Source organism: Taudactylus pleione, unplaced genomic scaffold, assembly GCF_031769625.1.
Source record: "Taudactylus pleione unplaced genomic scaffold, aTauple2 ptg000461l, whole genome shotgun sequence".
In the NCBI taxonomy this organism is placed as follows: domain Eukaryota; kingdom Metazoa; phylum Chordata; class Amphibia; order Anura; family Myobatrachidae; genus Taudactylus; species Taudactylus pleione.
In genome coordinates this window covers 189710-213949 of record NW_028284863.1, presented here as the reverse complement: position 1 = coordinate 213949, position 24240 = coordinate 189710, and the positions used below count along the sequence as shown (strand labels likewise).

The 24240-nt window shown below is 44.7% G+C and overlaps 1 protein-coding gene across 5 annotated transcripts in view; it reads left to right on the top strand.

The window, feature by feature from the left end:
* The window catches only part of ELMO3 (engulfment and cell motility 3), a 450596-nt gene extending 426835 nt beyond the window's left edge, over positions 1-23761 (top strand). For 2 of the 5 annotated variants that reach the window (XM_088448607.1, XM_088448604.1), the window contains exon 21: positions 5442-9970. In XM_088448607.1, coding sequence (XP_088304733.1) covers positions 5442-5654 — 213 coding nt within the window. In that variant the 3' untranslated portion in view covers positions 5655-9970. Of the gene's footprint in view, positions 1-5441; positions 9971-23461 lie in introns of those variants that run through there. The other 3 variants (XM_088448606.1, XM_088448605.1, XM_088448608.1) reach the window with 3 other exon arrangements.
* The last annotated feature ends 479 nt before the right edge of the window (positions 23762-24240 follow it).

Here is a 24240-nt window from a genome sequence, read left to right as displayed (position 1 = left end):
CTTGGAATACATTAATTCTAACAATAGAAACCTGGTTTTCAATACAGAATACAGCAAATCTGAAGTTACTCTTTTTTTACTTAAACATCTACATTGAGGAAGGCAAGATCCAAATCAGAACTTATCAGAAGCTGGTAGATGTAAATACAGTAGTTACATCTGGTCATATAGTGGCCATCACTGTAATTGGCTAGACAATATACCTTTTGGCCAATTTTGTAGAATCAGACGCAACTGCACCAAGTTTGAGGAATATGTGAAACAAGGCTCTGACCTCAAAAAGCAATTTGTATCAAAACAAAATGATCCCATACTCATGGAAGAAGCTTACAACAAAGTAGCACAACTCCAAAGAGAAGAAATACTTGAATATAAACAGAAGACGAAAAGGAGAAACAGCATCAGCTTCAGACACTAGCTGACGTGCTTCCAGAGGGGAGGCACTAGCTGACGTGCTTCCAGAGGGGAGGCACTAGCTGACGTGCTTCCAGAGGGGAGGCACTAGCTGACGTGCTTCCAGAGGGGAGGCACTAGCTGACGTGCTTCCAGAGGGGAGGCACTAGCTGACGTGCTTCCAGAGAGGAGGCTCTAGCTGATGTGCTTCCAGAGGGGAGGCACTAGCTGACGTGCTTCCAGAGGGGAGGCACTAGCTGACTTGCTTCCAGAGGGGAGGCACTAGCTGACTTGCTTCCAGAGGGGAGGCTCTAGCTCACTTGCTTCCAGAGGGGAGGCACTAGCTCACTTGCTTCCATAGGGGAGGCACTAGTTGACTTTGCTTCCAGAGAGGAGGCACTAGCTGACTTGCTTCCCGAGGGGAGGCTCTAGCTGACGTGACATTTCATTCTTTATTCATTTATGAATGAGCAATTTGAACTGAGCGCAGTACTTGTGTATTTATATCTATGTAAATTTGAGAGAGGATTGTCTCAATTGGTAACCGCAGCTAACCACCACATGCTTTTCCCACAGTGAGCGCAGTTCCCTCCCCCCATCTTTTATACATATATAACAATACATTGCACGCACCATACATACTACTTGATCCGCTGTACTATGGCGCAATATGTCATTACATACTGCATATAGCATGGAGAGTGTGTGGTGAATAGTGCCCTGTGCAGCATGGACAGTGTATGGTGAATAGTAGCCCTGTGCAGCATGGACAGTGTGTGTGGTGAATAGTAGCCCTCTGCAGTATGGACAGTGTGTGTAGTGAATAGTAGCCCTGTGCAGCATGGACAGTGTGTGTAGTGAATAGTAGCCCTCTGCAGTATGGACAGTGTGTGTGTGGTGAATAGTAGCCCTGTGCAGTATGGACAGTGTGTGTATGGTGAATAGTAGCCCTGTGCAGTATGGACAGTGTGTGTAGTGAATAGTAGCCCTGTGCAGCATGGACAGTGTGTGTGGTGAATAGTAGCCCTGTGCAGCATGGACAGTGTGTGTATGGTGAATAGTAGCCCTGTGCAGCATGGACAGTGTGTGGTGAATAGTAGCCCTGTGCAGTATGGACAGTGTGTGTGGTGAATAGTAGCCCTGTGCAGTATGGACAGTGTGTGTGGTGAATAGTAGCCCTGTGCAGCATGGACAGTGTGTATAGTGAATAGTAGCCCTGTGCAGTATGGACAGTGTGTGTGTGGTGAATAGTAGCCCTGTGCAGCATGGACAGTGTGTGTGTGGTGAATAGTAGCCCTGTGCAGCATGGACAGTGTGTGTGTGGTGAATAGTAGCCCTGTGCAGCATGGACAGTGTGTGTGTGGTGAATAGTAGCCCTGTGCAGCATGGACAGTGTGTGTGTGGTGAATAGTAGCCCTGTGCAGCATGGACAGTGTGTGTGTGGTGAATAGTAGCCCTGTGCAGCATGGACAGTGTGTGTGTGGTGAATAGTAGCCCTGTGCAGCATGGACAGTGTATGTGTGGTGAATAGTAGCCCTGTGCAGCATGGACAGTGTGTGTGTGGTGAATAGTAGCCCTGTGCAGCATGGACAGTGTGTGTGGTGAATAGTACCCTGTGCAGTATGGACAGTGTGTGTGGTGAATAGTAGCCCTGTGCAGCATGGACAGTGTGTGTGGTGAATAGTAGCCCTGTGCAGTATGGACAGTGTGTGTGTGGTGAATAGTAGCCCTGTGCAGCATGGACAGTGTGTGTGGTGAATAGTAGCCCTGTGCAGTATGGACAGTGTGTATAGTGAATAGTAGCCCTGTGCAGTATGGACAGTGTGTATAGTGAATAGTAGCCCTGTGCAGCATGGACAGTGTGTATAGTGAATAGTAGCCCTGTGCAGTATGGACAGTGTGTGTGGTGAATAGTAGCCCTGTGCAGCATGGACAGTGTGTATAGTGAATAGTAGCCCTGTGCAGTATGGACAGTGTGTGTGGTGAATAGTAGCCCTGTGCAGCATGGACAGTGTGTGTGGTGAATAGTAGCCCTGTGCAGCATGGACAGTGTGTGTGTGGTGAATAGTAGCCCTGTGCAGCATGGACAGTGTGTGTGTGGTGAATAGTAGCACTGTGCAGCATGGACAGTGTGTGTGTGGTGAATAGTAGCCCTGTGCAGCATGGACAGTGTGTGTGTGGTGAATAGTAGCCCTGTGCAGCATGGACAGTGTGTGTGGTGAATAGTAGCCCTGTGCAGCATGGACAGTGTGTGGTGAATAGTAGCCCTGTGCAGTATGGACAGTGTGTGTGGTGAATAGTAGCCCTGTGCAGTATGGACAGTGTGTGTGGTGAATAGTAGCCCTGTGCAGCATGGACAGTGTGTATAGTGAATAGTAGCCCTGTGCAGTATGGACAGTGTGTGTGTGGTGAATAGTAGCCCTGTGCAGCATGGACAGTGTGTGTGTGGTGAATAGTAGCCCTGTGCAGCATGGACAGTGTGTGTGTGGTGAATAGTAGCCCTGTGCAGCATGGACAGTGTGTGTGTGGTGAATAGTAGCCCTGTGCAGCATGGACAGTGTGTGTGTGGTGAATAGTAGCCCTGTGCAGCATGGACAGTGTGTGTGTGGTGAATAGTAGCCCTGTGCAGCATGGACAGTGTGTGTGTGGTGAATAGTAGCCCTGTGCAGCATGGACAGTGTATGTGTGGTGAATAGTAGCCCTGTGCAGCATGGACAGTGTGTGTGTGGTGAATAGTAGCCCTGTGCAGCATGGACAGTGTGTGTGGTGAATAGTACCCTGTGCAGTATGGACAGTGTGTGTGGTGAATAGTAGCCCTGTGCAGCATGGACAGTGTGTGTGGTGAATAGTAGCCCTGTGCAGTATGGACAGTGTGTATAGTGAATAGTAGCCCTGTGCAGCATGGACAGTGTGTATAGTGAATAGTAGCCCTGTGCAGTATGGACAGTGTGTGTGGTGAATAGTAGCCCTGTGCAGCATGGACAGTGTGTATAGTGAATAGTAGCCCTGTGCAGTATGGACAGTGTGTGTGGTGAATAGTAGCCCTGTGCAGCATGGACAGTGTGTGTGGTGAATAGTAGCCCTGTGCAGCATGGACAGTGTGTGTGTGGTGAATAGTAGCCCTGTGCAGCATGGACAGTGTGTGTGTGGTGAATAGTAGCACTGTGCAGCATGGACAGTGTGTGTGTGGTGAATAGTAGCCCTGTGCAGCATGGACAGTGTGTGTGTGGTGAATAGTAGCCCTGTGCAGCATGGACAGTGTGTGTGGTGAATAGTAGCCCTGTGCAGCATGGACAGTGTGTGTGTGGTGAATAGTAGCCCTGTGCAGCATGGACAGTGTGTGTGGTGAATAGTAGCCCTGTGCAGCATGGACAGTGTGTGGTGAATAGTAGCCCTGTGCAGTATGGACAGTGTGTGTGGTGAATAGTAGCCCTGTGCAGTATGGACAGTGTGTGTGGTGAATAGTAGCCCTGTGCAGCATGGACAGTGTGTATAGTGAATAGTAGCCCTGTGCAGTATGGACAGTGTGTGTGTGGTGAATAGTAGCCCTGTGCAGCATGGACAGTGTGTGTGTGGTGAATAGTAGCCCTGTGCAGCATGGACAGTGTGTGTGTGGTGAATAGTAGCCCTGTGCAGCATGGACAGTGTGTGTGTGGTGAATAGTAGCCCTGTGCAGCATGGACAGTGTGTGTGTGGTGAATAGTAGCCCTGTGCAGCATGGACAGTGTGTGTGTGGTGAATAGTAGCCCTGTGCAGCATGGACAGTGTGTGTGTGGTGAATAGTAGCCCTGTGCAGCATGGACAGTGTATGTGTGGTGAATAGTAGCCCTGTGCAGCATGGACAGTGTGTGTGTGGTGAATAGTAGCCCTGTGCAGCATGGACAGTGTGTGTGTGGTGAATAGTAGCCCTGTGCAGCATGGACAGTGTGTGTGTGGTGAAAAGTAGCCCTGTGCAGCATGGACAGTGTGTGTGTGGTGAATAGTAGCCCTGTGCAGCATGGACAGTGTGTGTATGGTGAATAGTACCCTGTGCAGCATGGACAGTGTGTATAGTGAATAGTAGCCCTGTGCAGCATGGACAGTGTGTGTGTGGTGAATAGTAGCCCTGTGCAGCATGGACAGTGTGTGTGGTGAATAGTGCCCTGTGCAGCATGGACAGTGTGTGTGGTGAATAGTACCCTGTGCAGTATGGACAGTGTGTGTATAGTGAATAGTAGCCCTGTGCAGCATGGACAGTGTGTGTGGTGAATAGTAGCCCTGTGCAGCATGTACAGTGTGTGTGGTGAATAGTACTCTGTGCAGCATGGACAGTGTGTGTGTGTGTAGTAAATAGTAGCCCTGTGCAGCATGGACAGTGTGTGTGGTGAATAGTACCCTGTGCAGCATGGACAGTGCGTGGTGAATAGTAGCCCTGTGCAGCATGGACAGTGTGTGTATGGTGAATAGTGCCCTGTGCAGCATGGACAGTGTGTATGGTGAATAGTGCCCTGTGCAGCATGGACAGTGTGTGTATGGTGAATAGTGCCCTGTGCAGCATGGACAGTGTGTGTGGTGAATAGTAGCCCTGTGCAGCATGGACAGTGTGTGTGGTGAATAGTAGCCTGTGCAGCATGGACAGTGTGTGGTGAATAGTACCCTGTGCAGCATGGACAGTGCGTATGGTGAATAGTACCTTGTGCAGCATGGACAGTGTGTGGTGAATAGTATCCTGTGCAGCATGGACAGTGCGTATGGTGAATAGTACCTTGTGCAGCATGGACAGTGTGTATGGTGAATAGTACCCTGTGCAGCATGGACAGTGTGTATGGTGAATAGTACCCTGTGCAGCATGGACAGTGCGTATGGTGAATAGTACCTTGTGCAACATGGACAGTGCGTATGGTGAATAGTACCCTGTGCAGCATGGACAGTGCGTATGGTGAATAGTGCCCTGTGCAGCATGGACAGTGTGTATGTGGTTGTATAGAGGTCTTCATGTTGCACAATAGTGTGTGAGCTTCCTAATGACCCTATAGAGTTGGATAGTGATATTTCTCTCTCTCACACAGCTCTGTTTTTGGCTGGATGGACTTCATGCACTCTTGGGGCGGAGAATGCCTAGTGACCGTACACGTTCTGACCTGGATCTCCTGCTTAATACTGAACTGAAGCTGAGGTTACTGGATCTGGAGAACGTCCCAATTCCTGACCAGCCCCCACCGATTCCACCACGTCCGCAAAACTTCGACTATTGTTATCAGTTCACCTCGGCAGAGGCCTAATACATGAAACACAGATGTGTAAGAGACATTGCCCATTAGATGCCCCTCACCCTGACCAGCGCTGCATGTCATGGAGTCTGCTCAGGGTGCTGGAAGCAATGTCTGGCTGTTATACAAGAGTTGGGTGGCATTCCATGTGTTGCAGGTGAAAATAATGAAATGCCTGAATTATAGTCTCATATTGGGCCCTATTCAGAGGTGAACGCTATGGTGATGTTTGCGCAGTTATACTGCGCTTGTGTTGTGATTACCAACGATGAGAATTTTAAAACGCAGAGAGATTGACAGTCTCTGTGCATTTATCAGAGGTAACGGGGGCAGTCAAAGGTGGGTGTGGCACAAGCATTTCGTGGCCAGTCAGCGGCTGCGTCGGTGTGTAAAGTAGCAGTGGCCCTGGCGGCTTAGTTCCGATAGGTTTGCTCAGAAAATGGGTGGTGTGAATAAGGATGCGTCTTTGTGTACGTTAGAGTCGCAGCCACTGTGCATCTCTGCACAATTTTGTTTGCGACATTAGCGTAACATTGCAGTCACACTGCGCCAAAAGTTGCAGTCGTGTTTGCAGTAGTGACTACCTCTGAATCAGGCTCATTATTGTGTTCCAATGATCAGCAATCGGTGTGTCTTATAATAAAGCACAAAGATAAAGGTGCTGTAAGGTCTGACTGCAGAGATGGGACCGGAGCTCGCACTCCATCCTCACAGCAACAGACCTTCCTGCAGGAAGTAAAGAGATGGGACTGGAGCTCAGGCACCATCCTGACAGCAACAGAACTTCCTGCAGGAAGCAGAGATGGGGCAGAGTTCAGGCACCTTCCTGACTGCAACAGACCTTCCTGCAGGAAGTAAAGAGATGGGACAGGAGCTCAGGCACCATCCTCACAGCAACAGACCTTCCTGCAGGAAGCAGAGATGGGGCCGAGCTCAGGCACCTTCCTGACAGCAACAGACCTTCCTGCAGGAAGTAAAGAGATGGGACTGGAGCTTAGGCACCATCCTGACAGCAACAGAACTTCCTGAAGGAAGCAGAGATGGGGCCGAGTTCAGGCACCTTCCTGACTGCAACAGACCTTCCTGCAGGAAGTAAAGAAATGGGGCCGAGCTCAGGCACCATCCTGACAGCAACAGAACTTCCTGCAGGAAGCAAAGAGATGGGGCCAGGGCTCAGGCACCATCCTGACAGCAACAGAACTTCCTGCAGGAAGCAAAGAGATGGGGCCGAGCTCAGGCACCTTCCTGACAGTAACAGACCTTCCTGCAGGAAGTAAAGAGATGAGACAGGAGCTCAGGCACCTTCCTGACAGCAACAGAACTTCCTGCAGGAAGCAGAGATGGGGCAGAGTTCAGGCACCTTCCTGACTGCAACAGACCTTCCTGCAGGATGTAAAGAGATGGGACAGGAGCTCAGGCACCATCCTGACAGCAACAGAACTTCCTGCAGGAAGTAAAGAGATGGGACTGGAGCTTAAGCACCATCCTGACAGCAACAGAACTTCCTGCAGGAAGCAGAGATGGGGCCGAGTTCAGGCACCTTCCTGACTGCAACAGACCTTCCTGCAGGAAGTAAAGAAATGGGGCTGAGCTCAGGCACCATCCTGACAGCAACAGAACTTCCTGCAGGAAGCAAAGAGATGGGGCCGAGCTCAGGCACCTTCCTGACAGTAACAGACCTTCCTGCAGGAAGTAAAGAGATGAGACAGGAGCTCAGGCACCTTCCTGACAGCAACAGAACTTCCTGCAGGAAGCAGAGATGGGGCAGAGTTCAGGCACCTTCCTGACTGCAACAGACCTTCCTGCAGGATGTAAAGAGATGGGACAGGAGCTCAGGCACCATCCTGACAGCAACAGAACTTCCTGCAGGAAGTTAAGAGTTTGGACTGGAGCTTAAGCACCATCCTGACAGCAACAGAACTTCCTGCAGGAAGCAGAGATGGGGCCGAGTTCAGGCACCTTCCTGACTGCAACAGACCTTCCTGCAGGAAGTAAAGAAATGGGGCTGAGCTCAGGCACCATCCTGACAGCAACAGAACTTCCTGCAGGAAGCAAAGAGATGGGGCCGAGCTCAGGCACCTTCCTGACAGTAACAGACCTTCCTGCAGGAAGTAAAGAGATGAGACAGGAGCTCAGGCACCTTCCTGACAGCAACAGAACTTCCTGCAGGAAGCAGAGATGGGGCAGAGTTCAGGCACCTTCCTGACTGCAACAGACCTTCCTGCAGGATGTAAAGAGATGGGACAGGAGCTCAGGCACCATCCTGACAGCAACAGAACTTCCTGCAGGAAGTAAAGAGATGGGACTGGAGCTTAAGCACCATCCTGACAGCAACAGAACTTCCTGCAGGAAGCAGAGATGGGGCCGAGTTCAGGCACCTTCCTGACTGCAACAGACCTTCCTGCAGGAAGTAAAGAAATGGGGCTGAGCTCAGGCACCATCCTGACAGCAACAGAACTTCCTGCAGGAAGCAAAGAGATGGGGCCGAGCTCAGGCACCTTCCTGACAGCAACAGACCTTCCTGCAGGAAGCAAAGAGATGAGGCCAAGCTCATGCACCTTCCTGACAGTAACAGACCTTCCTGCAGGAAGTAAAGAGATGAGACAGGAGCTCAGGCACCTTCCTGACAGCAACAGAACTTCCTGCAGGAAGCAGAGATGGGGCAGAGTTCAGGCACCTTCCTGACTGCAACAGACCTTCCTGCAGGAAGTAAAGAGATGGGACAGGAGCTCAGGCACCATCCTGACAGCAACAGAACTTCCTGCAGGAAGTAAAGAGATGGGACAGGAGCTCAGGCACCATCCTGACAGCAACAGAACTTCCTGCAGGAAGTAAAGAGATGGGGCCGAGCTCAGGCACCTTCCTGACAGCAACAGACCTTCCTGCAGGAAGCAAAGAGATGGGGCCAGGGCTCAGGCACCATCCTGACAGCAACAGACCTTCCTGCAGGAAGCAAAGAGATGGGGCCGAGCTCAGGCACCATCCTGACAGCACAGACACACACACACACACACTGTGCAATAAAAATTTGCAATAAATAGAGGATTTTAGCATAATCAAGGCCAAGGTTATGGGCCTACCCACCATATCCAGGTAACCACTGCAGAGTAGGTCCCTAACATACTAGGGTTCAAATCCAGAGCACAGGACACCCCCAAATCGGCCTTAGCCGATCTACCCCATGGCATCGCTCTAATGAGAAAAGTGAAATGTGAAGTAAGAAAGGTAAGCGGAGCTATGGCTGCATAGAAAGGTGAAAATACAAATATAATAAAAACAAAACAGTGAAGTGTTAAAATAGTGCAAAAAAGAAAGAATGTGTTATAATGCGATGCCCTGAAGCAGACCAACCAAAGCAATCCAGGGGACCCACGCCCCAAAAATCAACCCAAAGTTGCACTACAGTATATAACTTGTAGGACTTACCTGAAATTGTGCCTATTACTAATGTGCATATACAATACCAGACTCCATGCTTTTAAACTAATAAGGGAGGGGTGTATTGATTGCTAATAGTCGCTATTTAGCGCTTCAAGTCGCTTAAGAAAGAATTGCTTTCCAGTCCAATCGTGTGGTTCCAAAGCACAAAAAGTTATTTATGTAATGAAAAAGTAACACGATTACAGATTTAACACTTAGAGTAAAAAGCAATAAAATAGTACAAGCCGATACATACGCGTGCGCACTGGTCCCAGGATACAGTCATCAATCCAGAAGCCTGCGGTCATTCAAGAGGAATGGCTGTACACTTGAATCAGGACACCGTTTATATACCTTACAGAGTTCTACGTTAACAAAGAAACTAGTTGACAGGTTTCCATTGGTTCTTGCTTCTGGATACTCTGGTCATTGGTCGATTCATACGGGGTCATCAGGGGCATAGCTCAGCTCTCCAACAGTTCCTTTGTGTATCTTTCCCGCCGAACAACTGGTTAAATCTAGCTACCACACTGCATATAGATAATGACATTCTATACAATAACTCCCTATCATCCATACACTAGTGGACGCAAGATGTGACTTCTTTGCCGATAGGTACGGAAGTTTGCAAATAAACAGGTATTTAGTATGATACCAAACATGACATGTCTACTATGTTCAAAACCTTAGATCTTATTTAATTTTGGAAGCCAGTTGTTTCACTAATCAACTGTGTGGCTGTATGTTCTTCTCCATGTATCATATTTCTATTGTCACAATGCTCATACTGTGTGTGTACAGTATGTATGGTGGTGGTGTGGTTTTATGGATACCAATCATTTCATCATGTGTAACTGTCATAACCTCTGGGATCAATTTTCCAATAAAACATAAACCTTCAGAACTCAGAGAGAGCCACTTGTACGCTTTCCTTCCACGTATAAAATACACATCACCTAGGAGTAAGTAAGGAACAGAATGCATCATTATCATTGAACACAATATTCTAATGAAGGGTCCTGCCCCTTTTTCCCCCATTTGCCTGGTACACGTTTCTGGTTGTATAACATCTGCACAGTACCCTAATGATACTCTAACAACCATTTCTTTGTCATAACTACGCCTGTACCTATACCGGAAATACCTCCCACTTGCAATAATTCTGCGTACAAGTTCAGAATCAATAGGCTCATTATCAGCTCTCTTTGAGTAGGTCATTGTCTGATTGTTCCAGATCACCTCCCAATTTCCTGGTTTTCTGACATTTGTGATATTCAAGCATAACAGGGATCTATCTACTTGGTACTGATGGAGTTTAAAATTTGGAGGTCAGGATATATTACATTTCTTGTCCACCGTTCTTCCCCATGTAATTCAAGTACCTCTACTAACTTTAATGGGTATGGCAATAATCCTGAGTTACTATGTCCTTGAGGTACTTGTGAGCACACCCAACATTCAGTCTGGTTTAAGACCTTACCAACTAAGGAATGGTAATCCTCTAAAGGATGCCCGCCCAAATATAGATTACTCTTGGACTGGCATCGTTGGATGCATTTCTCAATAACTAGGGATCCACAGTACTCACAAATACAGTATTCCTCAGACAATAACCCCTCACACTGGGTCTCATTCAGACCCGCTCGCAAGCGGGTCGATGTTACCCAAATGCGCATGCGCGAGACCCGGCGAGCGATGGGGAAGCTGTCGCTCGGGGTCTCGCACCAAAGGGGGCATGCTGTCGATGGTGAGTGACAGCACACACACTTTGGTGGGCGTGCCGGGGTCGTGGCTGCCCAGACGGAGGCATTCCCATGGGAACGCCTACCATCTGGGTCCGACCCCACTGATATCACTATTGATGTCAGTGGGAGTGTTTTTGGCTCTGATAGAGCCAAAAGCACTCCGGGCTTGCAGCAGCGAGACGCTACCACAAGGGTCTCGTAGCAAGCCCGATGGTCTTGACCATTGCGACTATCTTTTTGGCTGCTCACATAAACTGTGAGTGGTCACCCACAGCTATGCGAGCGGCCAGGAGGCCGCTCCAATATTAGGTAGGAGGGCCCTGATTCAGGGCGAGCGCTCTTGTCAGAGCGTCCGGCTCTGAATCAGGCCCACTGTCTCCAAGTTTCTTGGATAACAGATCTCTTAGCACTTCCTGTACTGAATTTGACCATATACGGCCCTGATTGTTTTATCACTCTCTCTCCTGACCCCACTCCATCGACATCACCAACAGCTTCCCTCTCCATCATCTGTCCTCCATCACAGAAACAGGACATCCCGAAACAAATGAGGATGAGAACCCTGGAAGGAAGCAAAAACACAAACCCAGCCCGCCACTCCATTGCTGGAATAGTGGTCTGCAAATTTCTCCACTGCAGTCTTTAGCTCGCCCAGAACAGGCTCGCAATCGACAGGTCCACATGATCTATCTCGACTGCGCCTTGTACCTCCTTCGGATAGTTGACTTTTCTGCAGTGAGTGGAATGGACCCAGGTATCTCTCTCTGCAACATTCAATGATGTTGTACTTGTCATCAACACCTGATAAGGACCTTCCCACCGATCTGTCAAACAACCTGAGGGTAAGAAATTTCTGATCATAACATTCTCCAGGTTCAACATCATGACAGTTTGTTTCTGGCATATCAGCAGCAACAGAAATTGAAAATGTTGTTACCTGTTTCAGCTGTTTACTCATCTTTATAAGATATTTCACAGTAACCTCATTATTACTCTTCAAATCATCCTGTAGACTTATAATCAAATGAGGTTGCCTCCCAAACAGTATCTCAAAGGGGGACAGATTAAGAGGCAGTCTAGGAGTGGTTCTGATGCTATGGAGAACTAGTAGGAAGGCTTCTGGCCATCCTAATCCAGTTTCAGCCATGATTTTACTCAGTTTGTTCTTAATAGTACTATTCAACCTCTCCATCTTGGTGCTGGCTTGCGGTCGGTAGGGGGTGTGAACTCTGCTATTGATACCTGTAAGCTTACACAATGTTCTGGAAGACGTCACCAGTGAAATGAGTACCCCTGTCACTTTCTATGATTCTAGGGATAACGTATCTGCATACAAATTCCTGAACAATCTTTTTAGCAGTAAAAACAGCAGTATTAGTTGCAGCTGGATATGCCTCTACCCAATTGGAAAATACATCAGTACAAACTAATACATACTTGAGATTCCTGCAGGGTGGTAATTGGATGGAATCAATTTGTATTACCTGAAAAGGACAGTCTGTCGGACGGATATGGGATGGCTCGCAGGGATTGTCTTCCCGACATTTTTCCTCAAACAGGTCAGACAGGACATTGCTATCTTTTCAGCTTGAGAAGAAAAGCATGGTGCACACCAATATGTTCTGACTAACTTGCACATACCTCCTTTTTCCTGGTGAGTCAGACCATGCGCTGCCTCAGCCAAGCTTGGGTAATATGCCTTGGGAGCAACAGACCTAACTAGCCAATCTCTCCAGAGGACTCCTGAACACATCCCTTCGATCTCCAGACTGCCTTTTCCTGTAATTTCTGCATGTCTATCGTCTGGAAGACCATTACTTTATCAGTTGCTACATTTATGCGCAACCCTGCTGCCCACTTGGCAGCTTCATCTGCTCTGTTATTGCCCATTGACACCAGGTCTTGTTCACATGTGTGGGCTTTACATTTGATGACAGCTACTGCCTTTGGTAGCTGGATCGCTGTCAAGAGTCCTTTTATGTGGTGTGAGTGTGCAACTTGTGTACCTGCTGCTGTCGTAAAATTTCTCAGACACCAAAGAGCCCCAAAATCACGTACTACCCCGAAGGCGTACATAGTCAGTGTAGATATTAGCTGACTTACCTTCTGCCAGCTCACATGCTCTCCTTAATGCCACCAGTTCAGCCACCTGTGTTGAGTGAGGTGGACCAAGTGGTTCAGCTTCTACAACATCCTCGTCATTTACAAACAGCATAACCTGTGCATAATTCTCCTGTGTCAGTTTGTCTATGACAACTCCCATCCATGTAAAACATCAAATCTACATTTTCTAATGGTGTATCACATATATCTGGTCCTGCAGTAAAGGTCTGATTCAAATATTCTATACAATTGTGTGTCAGTATACCTGCAAAACTCACCTTCAACCAGAGACTCACCTTCCTCCTTTGTGCATCTCGAGGCACATACGGTAAGTACGTTGCTGGATTTAACGTATTGCACCGTTTAATGGTGATAGTTGCAGGTGCCATTAGAGCTAGTTCCCATTTCGTGAACCTAGCTGAAGAGACATGTCTGGTTTGGGCAGAATTCAACAAGGCAGATACTGCATGTGGTGTATAGACAATTGTATCATGCCCTAATACTACATCCTTGCTCTTATTTACCAGAAGAGCAGTTGCTGCTACACTTCTTAAACACGTTGGGAGTGATCTTGCTACAGTGTCCAGTTGTGCACTGTAGTATGCTACAGGTCTGCTAACATCACCATGTTTTTGTGTGAGGACACCTGCTGCGCAGCCATCAGCTTCCGTACAATATAACTCAAACGGTTTTTCATAATCTGGTATTCCCAAGGCAGGTGCTCTTGTCAGACTATCCTTAAGGTTAAGGAAGCCTGCTCTGTTTCCTCAGTGTGTGTGACATGGTCGGGTTTTGAGGATGACACCAATTCCTGCAATGGTAATGCCAAAATAGAAAAACCTGGGATCCAAGTTCTGCAGTATCCACACATGTCCAAGAAGGTACAGATTTGCTGTTGGTTTTGCGGCAGTGTCATGGTCTGTATGGCCTGTATTCTTTCAGTCATCAAGTGTCTTAGCCCCTGGGTTAGACAGTGTCCCAAGTATTTAACTTTAGTCTGGCATGATTAATTTGTCCTTTGCAACCTTGTGTCCTGTTTTTGAGAGATGAAGTAACAACAGTTTAGTATCGTTTAAACATGACAAACGAATCAGAGTACAACAACAAATCGTCTACATATTGAATTAAGACAGACCCACTGCTTGGTTGAAAAGATTGCAAACAGTCATGTAAGGCCTGAGAGAAAATACTGGGACTGTCTATGAAACCCTGGGGTGATCGTGTCCATGTATATTGTACCCCTCTGTAGGAGAATGCAAATAGATATTGACAGTCAGGGTGAAGAGGAACAGAGAAGAAAGCAGAACATAAATCAATAACAGTGAAGTGAGTTGCAGACGGTGGAATCTGTATGAGGATAACAGCTGGATTGGGCACTATGGGGAATTGGCTTTCTACAACTTTGTTAACCCCCCTAAGGTCCTGTACTAGTCTATAGCCCCTCCCTCCAGCCTTCTTCACTGGAAAAATGGGACTATTGGCTGGACTAGCTGTACGAATTAAAATCCCTTGTTGCAGTAACCTTTCAAGTATGGGATAAACCCCTAGCTCCACCTCTGGCTTTAAAGGGTACTGAGGGATTTTCGGAGCCTGCCTACCACTCTTCAAATTTACCATTACAGGAGATACATTTGCCATCAATCCAGTGTCTTGTCCATCTTTGGTCCATAGGGAACCTGGTATTTGTAACATTTCTTTTACCTGGGATGGGATTTGTTCTAGGACAACAGAGTGTAACATTAACCTTTGAGGTGTATCCAAGATATCCTGTATCTCATGTGCAACCTTTTCCGGTATATACCATCAGGGGTACAGTATATGACACATCCCATTTTACACAACAAATCCCTTCCCAGCAGGTTAGTAGGAGCCGCTGCTGCCAGGAGAAAGGAATGCTTGGTTTGTAGCGGCCCTATAGTAACTTCTGCAGATCTGGTTAGAGGGTAAAGATGTACCCTCCCAGTTACTCCCATTGCTGCTATGGTTTTGTTAGTAACCTTTAAATTAAATGGAGAATTTATCACTGATCTGGTCGCCCCTGTATCTACAAGAAAAGTGTGTTTAGTACCAGCTACATCTACTGTCATTGTAGGTTCTTCCCTAGTACTCTCAGAGCACCTGACTGTCTGTAGACTACAGGTATGACCTGACCCCTAGCACTGACTATCATTCTCCAGTAAAGCGTTTGTGGTCACTATGTGAGCAGGTAACTGTTGGAACTTTCCTGAATTTTGTGGGTGTCCTTTCTGTATGTGTTCACTTCTTATATAGTGCCTGAATTCCCCCTCTGCAATCCCTTCTTAGATGACCTTCTTTATTACAGTTAAAACACCTTACTGTATAATTCCATTGTTGGTATGGGTTGTAAGACTGTTGCTGTGTATATGATTCTTCTAGAGCTGGAATACACGCTGCCATTAACTTCTCATTCTGGGCCTTTTTCTTCCTGCAAATGTTATTGTCACGTTCTATAGCTGACTCTCTAAGTGCATCTACAGTACTTCCTCTCCAGTTAGGTAGAGAGGTTTGCACTCTGGTTTTTAGATTGTCTTTGAGACCATCCATTAGCACCGTAACAGCTACTTCCCTGTGGTGTAAATCATCTTTTATATCTGCTATACCAGTGTACTGTGTTATTGTTAGCAGCGCTCGGGCAAAATAATCTGCTGCAGACTCACTATCTTTTTGTTTAATAGTAAAAATTTTGCTCCAGTTCACTACTACTGGAAAGTATATAGCCAATTGTGTGATTATACGTTTTAATATTCGCCTGATTATCCTCATCTGTTAAGGATTCATCCTCCTCCAACACACAATCCGTAATGAACTTTTGCACATCAGTATTAGAAGGAAGACAAGCCCTTCACACCACTCGCCAATCCTTATTAGTTGGTTTGTGAGCATTACCCAAATCTTTAATACATTTTCTGGCATTTGGCTAACTCTTCCCTAGGGTCTGGGAAGTCTGACATAATAGAATGTAATTCTGCTCTCGTCCATGGACAATGCATTGCTACATTCCTGATGGGAACTATACCTTCCTTGTCCGGTTTCCCATTGGGAACTGCTATAGTATGGACAGGATGTACACCTACCTCATCACCATCTTCAGGATCAATTACTGGACTTACTGTTTCGGTACTAGGGGCGTTCCCTCTCCTACTATGCTCTCCACTAGTCTCACCAATTTCAACTGGTTGGATCACTGCCTTTCCTTGTCTCTGTGGAATATCTAACAGATTAACAGCTTGGGCAAGGGCTGAAATGATAGTGGGTTCATCATCTTCTATAATTAAATTTTCCTGTAGGTGACTTAAAACAGGGTATAAGTTACTTGTTACAATTTTTATTATTTTTAGTATCGGCTGTACTTGCACCTGCGGCCGCATAAGGCGGGGGTGGTGCGCATGCGCTGTCCTCTTTGTGCACTGTGATGCTACCTGGCAGCGTGTGTATGCTACCGGGCGGTGACTTGCTTTGCGGCATGAGTACGCCATTTTCACGGCGTGTTACTATGCCACATGTGCGTGCTACTTTGCGGCATGTGCACACTGCCTAGCGGTGTGAGTTTGCCACTTTGCGACATACATACACCACCGTGCCACGTGTTCCCCTAATGCTGCCATAACTTTAAACAATCATTATACTTTAGGAAAGGGTTTCACACATGCTTTGGTCAATTTGACCCATTTTTAACAGTATACGGTCGCATACGCGCCATATTTCACATTCATAATATGCCTTGCCGAACAGGCAGGCCCATCCATTAGCAGCATCTCCTCGACCCTCCCTAGCGACTGCTTAGCACCCATCTGGGACAACGCTTAGCTACTATCACTAGAGATTTCCACCAGTGGACGAATTCACAAGCTGCATCCACTCACTTCCACACACTGTGCACAAACCGACCGATAAGCGTTATATCAGTTCTGCACAATGAGGGACCGAAAAGTGCCTATTGTAACTTTTCTATCACCGGGACCAATTCACTTTGTGACTCACTTCCTCCCACTATGCTCAACAACCGCTAATCGTTATGCCAGTTTTACACAATGAGGAACAGAAAACAGCCTATGATGTTCTCTGCCTTCCAGCACAACCCTTTCACAATCACATTTTTATACACAACTATGCGGTGTGTACGAAAAAGTGCGGTCCGATCGCCCAGCTTACAGATACTCACTTATAAATAAGCTTTGCGATTACCATCAGGTGTGCCTACCAAAAACCCCTCCTGGTTTTCGCTGGAAACAGCAACCCCTGTTTCCGCTGCCAGTATACCTTCTATTGTATACCTACTCAGTAGTCGTTGCACCTCGTCAGACACTCTACCGGGTCTCTCCTTCCTCGTACCGACAGTGAAGAAAATTCAAATACCTTTGTTTTCTGGCCAGAAAAATACTTCCTCCTTGGCAATACCTATTCAGAGGTGTTCTAATAAATGATATCAGACTATCTATCAAAACAATTGTTTAAACATACAGCAGCAATACCGAGAAGACGCGTACACTACTTGCGAATTGCCTATTGCAGCGCAAAAATGACAATAAAAGAAACAGATTTTTCTCCCTAAGTCCTAATCAGCGCTCCTTAGATCACCCAAAAATGGATATTCGATTTCACAACACGGAGTACAAAACAGGCTTAAAACACATTGCGTTCTTACCCGTATGTGGTGTCCACCCTTTGTTGAGGAATTGAAATCCGGTAGCGTGATCTCACAGCTGATGAGCCCCCATCTATTGATTCCTAATAGTCGCTATTTAGCGCTGCAAGTCGCTTAAGAAAGAATTGCTTTCCAGTTCAATCATGTGGTTCCAAAGCACAAAAAGTTATTTATGTAATGAAAAAGTAACACGATTACAGATTTAACACTTAAAGTAAAAAGTAATAAAATAGTACAAGCCGATACATACGCGTGTGCACTGGTCCCAGGATACAGTCATCAAACCAGAAGCCTGCGGTCATTCAAGAGGAATGGCTGTACACTTGAATCAGGATGCAGTTTATATACCTGCAGAGTTCTACGTTAACAAAGAAACTAGTTGACAGGTTTCCATTGCTTCTGGATACTCTGGTCATTGGTCGATTCATACGGTGTCATCAGGGGCATAGCTCAGCTCTCCAACAGTTCCTTTGTGTATCTTTCCTCCGAACAACTGGTTAAATCTAGCTACCACACTGCATATAGATAATGACATTCTATACAATAACTCCCTATCATCCATACACTAGTGGACGCAAGATGCGACTTCACTGCTGATAGGTACGGAAGTCTGCAAATAAACAGGTATTTAGTATGATACCAAACATGACATGTCCACTGTATTCTAAACCTTAGATCTTATTTACGTACACATATCATAATTTCTTGTTAAAAAGACCTTTAATAACTCTTTTTATTAACTTATTGTGAATAGGAACCATTTTATACATATGCGTTTGCATATGTGCGTCTGTGCATTGGAATAGGAAATGTTCGTATGTATTTATGTGAATACGCATGTGAGTGTCTATGTGTACGCATGTGGATACACATACAAGCGTCTATCTGTATGCATATAAGTCTATGAGTGTGCGTTATGTGAATCAGTGTGTGTGTGGTGGGTTCGCATTTGTCCACATTGGATTGCGCCGATGCAAAGTAGTGTCCGATTTACTCTTTATCAGACTATAGACGACTAGATCGTCAGATAATAATTGCAAACGATCATATCCAATTATCTGACTTCGACAGGTGCTAGTCCAGGCTGAAGGCGTCTCCTTTCCTTTAGGTGTGCAATAAAGCACATTAAATAGTGTATAGGAAAGATTCCTGGACTGCACACCCTGAATATTATTTATATATATATATATATATATATATATATATATATATTCACACACACATACACATATATATAATGGGAGGTGCTACCTGTTGAGACTTATTGCAGGTACAGAATCAGACACATCACACGTGCACAACACCAAATTACTGATTATATATAAATACATTGTGCAGTAAAATTTTGCAATCAATAGAAGTATTTAGCATAATCATGGCCAAGGTTATGGGCCTACCCACAATATCCAGGTAACCTCTGTAGGGTAGGTCCCTAACATACTAGAGTTCAAATCCAGAGCACAGGACACCCCCAAATCGGCACATCCGAGTCACCCCAGGGCATCGCTTTAATGAGAAAAGTGAAATGTGAAGGAAGAAAGGTAAGAGGAGCTATGGCGGCATAGAAAAGTGAAAATACAAATATAATAAAAACAAACAGTAAAGTGTTAAAATAGTGCAAAAAAAGAAAGAATGTGTTATAATGTGATGCCCTGAAGCAGACCAACCTAAGCAATCCAGGGGACCCACACCCCAAAAATCAACCCAAAGTTGCACTACAGTATTATAGATACCCCTTGATTGCTATTTAGTGCTGCAAGTCGCTAAAGTGAAATAATTGCTTTCCAATCCAATTGTGGTTCCAAAGCACAAAAGTTATATTTTACAAGAAAAAGTAAAACACACTTTGATCTAAACAATTAGCATAAAAAGCAAGTAAAATACAAGGTACAGACGATACATACGCTAGCGCTCTGGTCCCAGTTCTCAATCCTGAAGCCTGCGGTCATCTAAGAAGGGAAAATGACTCCCTATATTGTCCAGAGCAGTAGCCTATAACCTTACAGGTCACAGATAGAACAATAGACACAAGCTGGCATAATTCCATTGGTCCTTGCTCCTGGTCATCCTGGTCATTGGTTAGTTCATACGGTGTCATCAGGGGTACAGATGTGTCCACATACACCTTTCCTAAAATTGAGCCATGTAACCAAATGTGCCATGCCTTTGAATCTGTGTATTATCCACACCTTATGATTTTTCTTAACATTTTCTACTTTAATCTGATACTTTACATGAATACTTTTGCAGGGAAAAAAAATTTGGGATCTATCTAATTGCTACTCATCGTGGTGCTTCTTAGCCATGACGGCATCTTGTGCCAAATGAAGAAAAAAAGGAAAGGTGTATGAGGACACATCTGTATGTCCTAGTTCTCCAACAGTTGCTTTGTGTAGTTTCCCACTGAAGAACTAGTTAAACTGACTACAGACACTACATACAAAATGTTAACATGCTAACCAATAACTCTCTATAGTTTGTAACTTGCAGACGCATGATGCGATCTCCTTGCCGATAGAACTGAAGATCTGCAAATGAACAGTGATTTAATATAATACCAAACATGACATGTCTACTATGTTCTAAACCTTAGATCTTATTTACGTACACATTACATCATAATTAGTTGTTAAAAAGACCTTTAATAACCCTTTATTAACTTATTGTAAATAGGAACCATTATATTCATATGCGTTCGCATAAGTGTGTCTGTGCATTGATGTAGGAAATGTTTGTATGTATGTGAGGAAGCAGGTGGGCATCTATGTGTACCCATGTGGTTACACATACGAGCATCTATGTGTAAGCATATAAGTCTATTGTGTGTGAGTCATTGTGAATCAGTGTGTATGTGTGGTGGGTTCGCAGTTGTGCGCATTGGATTGCTCCGACACAAAGTAGCATCTCATTTACCCTTTATCAGACAACAGACAACTAGATCATTAGATAATAATTGCAAATGATCAGACTCAATTAATTGACTTCGACAGTCCACCCTTTGATAGCAAACATAAAACTATCACATTCTGATCATAACCTTTCCAGTCATGCATAATAATGTATTATTCAATGTTCTACACAGTGTGCCACAAGTCAGTCATTGAACCATTAATAATGCATTTCAAGGAGGGTAAAACAACCCTTATACGCCATTTGCGGATTTATAGGAGATCATTGGTGGGATGTGGGATCTCATCGAACCTATAAAGGAAGTTTGGGTGAATTGAGACTACATTATCTAGGATGTTTAATGGAAGACTTACAATAATTATTATTATACATGACTTAGCCTATTAGCATATTATTATCTGTAGGCACATTCAAGGTCATAATTGTAATGCAGTTCTTTATCAACCTTAGTACCCATATCACCACTATTCACCACCATCAAGATTTCATTTTTACTGTTCACCTTAGTGGTACATTTTCCACACTTCAACACAGCAATGACACATCTGACTCATAAACCAATTACTAAGATGACAACAAGTATAAAGTATAAGGATAAGGAGTTTACCTATGATAGCAATCATTTCCTGTTCCTAGACTGGAGAACCATTTTACAGGTTTCAACCATGAGAACCACTCTGCTACCTTCTCCTCCATCTCAATTAGCAAGGAATTATGGTTCTTTCGAAATTCCCATTTCAGCTGGAGAATTTCATCCATCTTCCAGTCAATCACTTCCTTAGGGTCATTGGTATTATTGGTAACATATGTGCAACACTTGACACCAAATTGGGTGACCAAAGTCACACAATATCCACCAGTAATAGATGTTAAATAGTTTAGCACTAGCCTATGTTGTACTAACTCCTTTTTATAAGCTATTAGCTCTTTACCTGTATACCTGAACATTTCATCATACATCTCAGTGATATTTTCTATTAATTTAGCAAGGTCTTGGATGTATCTAAAATTTAAAGTTCCCTGAGCGATCCTGGTGGGATCTAATGCTACCAAAATTTGGAAGCCAGTTGTTTCGTTAATCAACTGTGTGGCTGTATGTACTTCATCAGGAATCATGTTTCTTTTGTCTTGGTGTTCATACTGCATATGAAGGTATGGAGATGGTGTGTTTTTACGGATACCAAGCATTTCACCATGTGTAAGGGTCATAACCTCTGGTAAAACTCTACCAATAAAACATAAACCTTCTGAACTTGGAGAGAGCCACTTGTACGCTTTACTTCCACATATAAAATACATATCATCTGGTAGTATATAAGGAATAGAATGCATCATTATCATGGAACACATTATTCTAATGAAGGATCCTGCCCCTCTTTCCTCCATTTGACTGGTGCACATTTCCGGTTGTATAATATCTGCACAGTACCCTATTGGTACTCTGCCAACCATTACTTTAACATAACTACGCGTGTACCTGTACCTGAAGTGTCAAAGTCGGATAATTGGCTGAGATAGGATCGGTTTAAAATGTAATCTGCATGATGCCATTTTGCAAATGGCCGGCCAGCGCCTCGCCCATACGGCAATGCTATTATTTAGCGTTATGCGATTCCCACGCTATAGAAAGAAGTTAAAAGTCCTCGCCATGTAAATACAGTCATTAAAACATATAAAATGATTAACCCTGCAAAACACGTACCATGGTGTACGCCACAAAACACATAGTCGCACAGCGCTAACTAGCATCTTTTCTCAATTCCCCAATACTTACACACTGCACACTTACACTTTAATGCTAGGGAACCTTTTATGTAATATTCAAGGTTTATTCAGTAATTATTAATGTTGTGAAATAAAGGTTATTTGATATCTAAGGTTTTGTAGTATATGGTAAGCAGACAGTGTTTGGTGTTGTACTGATCCACTGTGTCTCAACAGATTTCCGGTATCATCAGTGAAAAGATCGCAACATGAGTCTGCAAACTATGGACTATAGAGAGTTAAAACATTAAAATGTACTCTGTAATGTTATCAGCTTAGATTAGCATGCAGCGGGAAGAAGGACACAAAGGGCTGTTGGAGGCTGACTTGTGTCCATTTGAATTGACCTATGAACTATCCTGTAACAGAAGCACCTTTCAGTACAACTGTACCTTGGGTCTGTATGATTTACTTGTGTTAATTGTATTTAGATCACAGAGTGTAACCATCTGTTTTTTTTATATTGAATATCATCTTTTTGTGCTTTGGAACCACACTCAAAGTCTGAAAGCATTTATTTCTTGTGCGACTCATAATGCTGAATATCGACAATTTTAGAAGGTATAGGCAGGAATCAATTGATAGAAGGTATAGACAGGCAGGAATCGATAGAAGTATCTCCCACTTACAATAATTTTGCGTACAAGTTCAGAATCTATTGGTTCATTATCAGCTCTGTGTGAAAGGTCATTGTCTGATTGTTCACCTCCCAATTTCCAGGCTTATTGAAATTGGTGACATTTAAGCATAACAGGGATCTATCTACCTGATACTGGTGGAGCTTCAAATTAGGGGGGTTAGATATGTTACATTTCTTTTCCACCGTTTTCCCCCCTGTAATTCAAGAACCTCAGAGACAGTTAGCGGGAATGGTACTAATCCTACATTATGTTGTCCCTGAGGCACATGTGTGCAAACCCAACATTCAGTCTGGTTTAAGACCTTACCCACTAAGGAATGGTAATCCTCTAAAGGATGTTCGCCCAAATACAGATTATTCTTGAACTGACACCGTTGGATGCACTTTTCATCAACTAGGGATCCACATGTTGCACACATACAGTATTCCTCAGACAATAGCCCTTCACACTGACCCAGAGTTTCTTGGATAACAGATCTCTTAACAATTACTGTACTGAGTTTTTCCATATACTGCCCTGATTGTTTTATTGCTCCTTCTCCTGACCCCACTCCATCGATATCACCAACAGCTTCCTTCTCTGTCATCTGTCCTCCGTCACAGAAACAGGAAACCCCAAAACAAACAAGGATGATGAGAACCCTGGAAGGAAACAGAAACACAACCCCAGCCCACCACTCCATTGCTGGAATAGTGGTCTGCATACTTCTCTAGCTCAGGTGTTCCACTGCAGTCTCTAACTCTCCCGGAATAGGCTCGCAATCAATAGGTCCACGTTATCTGTCTCGACTCCACCTTGTATCTCCTCCAGGTGATTGACCTTTCTACAGTGCACACAAAAAAAATGGACAGTGGATAACGGCGCTTTAAATAAAAATACTTACATTTTTCATGTGTCTCTGTGTTCAGAAATTTTCTTTTTCTTTCTCAGTTTCTTCTTTCAGTTATTCTCCGTATGTATAGAAAGGAAACAGAAAAATATTGATAGTGTAATATATATGGTACTCAATGTACACTCTCAGGGTGTGGACACAATAGTGTGAATAATATCTCTGCCCTTCACATGCAGGAGGACATACTTCACATGATAGCAAGTTGTCGCTAATCCATAGGAGTGTTTAACACCGACATATAGGCATGAACTGTAGAAGTACGTCGTACACAACTCACAAAGGCACAAAGTATCCGTATATAAAGGTATCTTTTACACATAAGTATGCACAAGTGCTATCATCATCACCAGGCAAATACGTACCCTTACTCACAAGGGATAAGGTGTAGGCAATCTCATAAAGTTATCTTTGTGGGATATCCTATCACCAGTCTCTCCGAGTGCTCACGGAGCAAGTA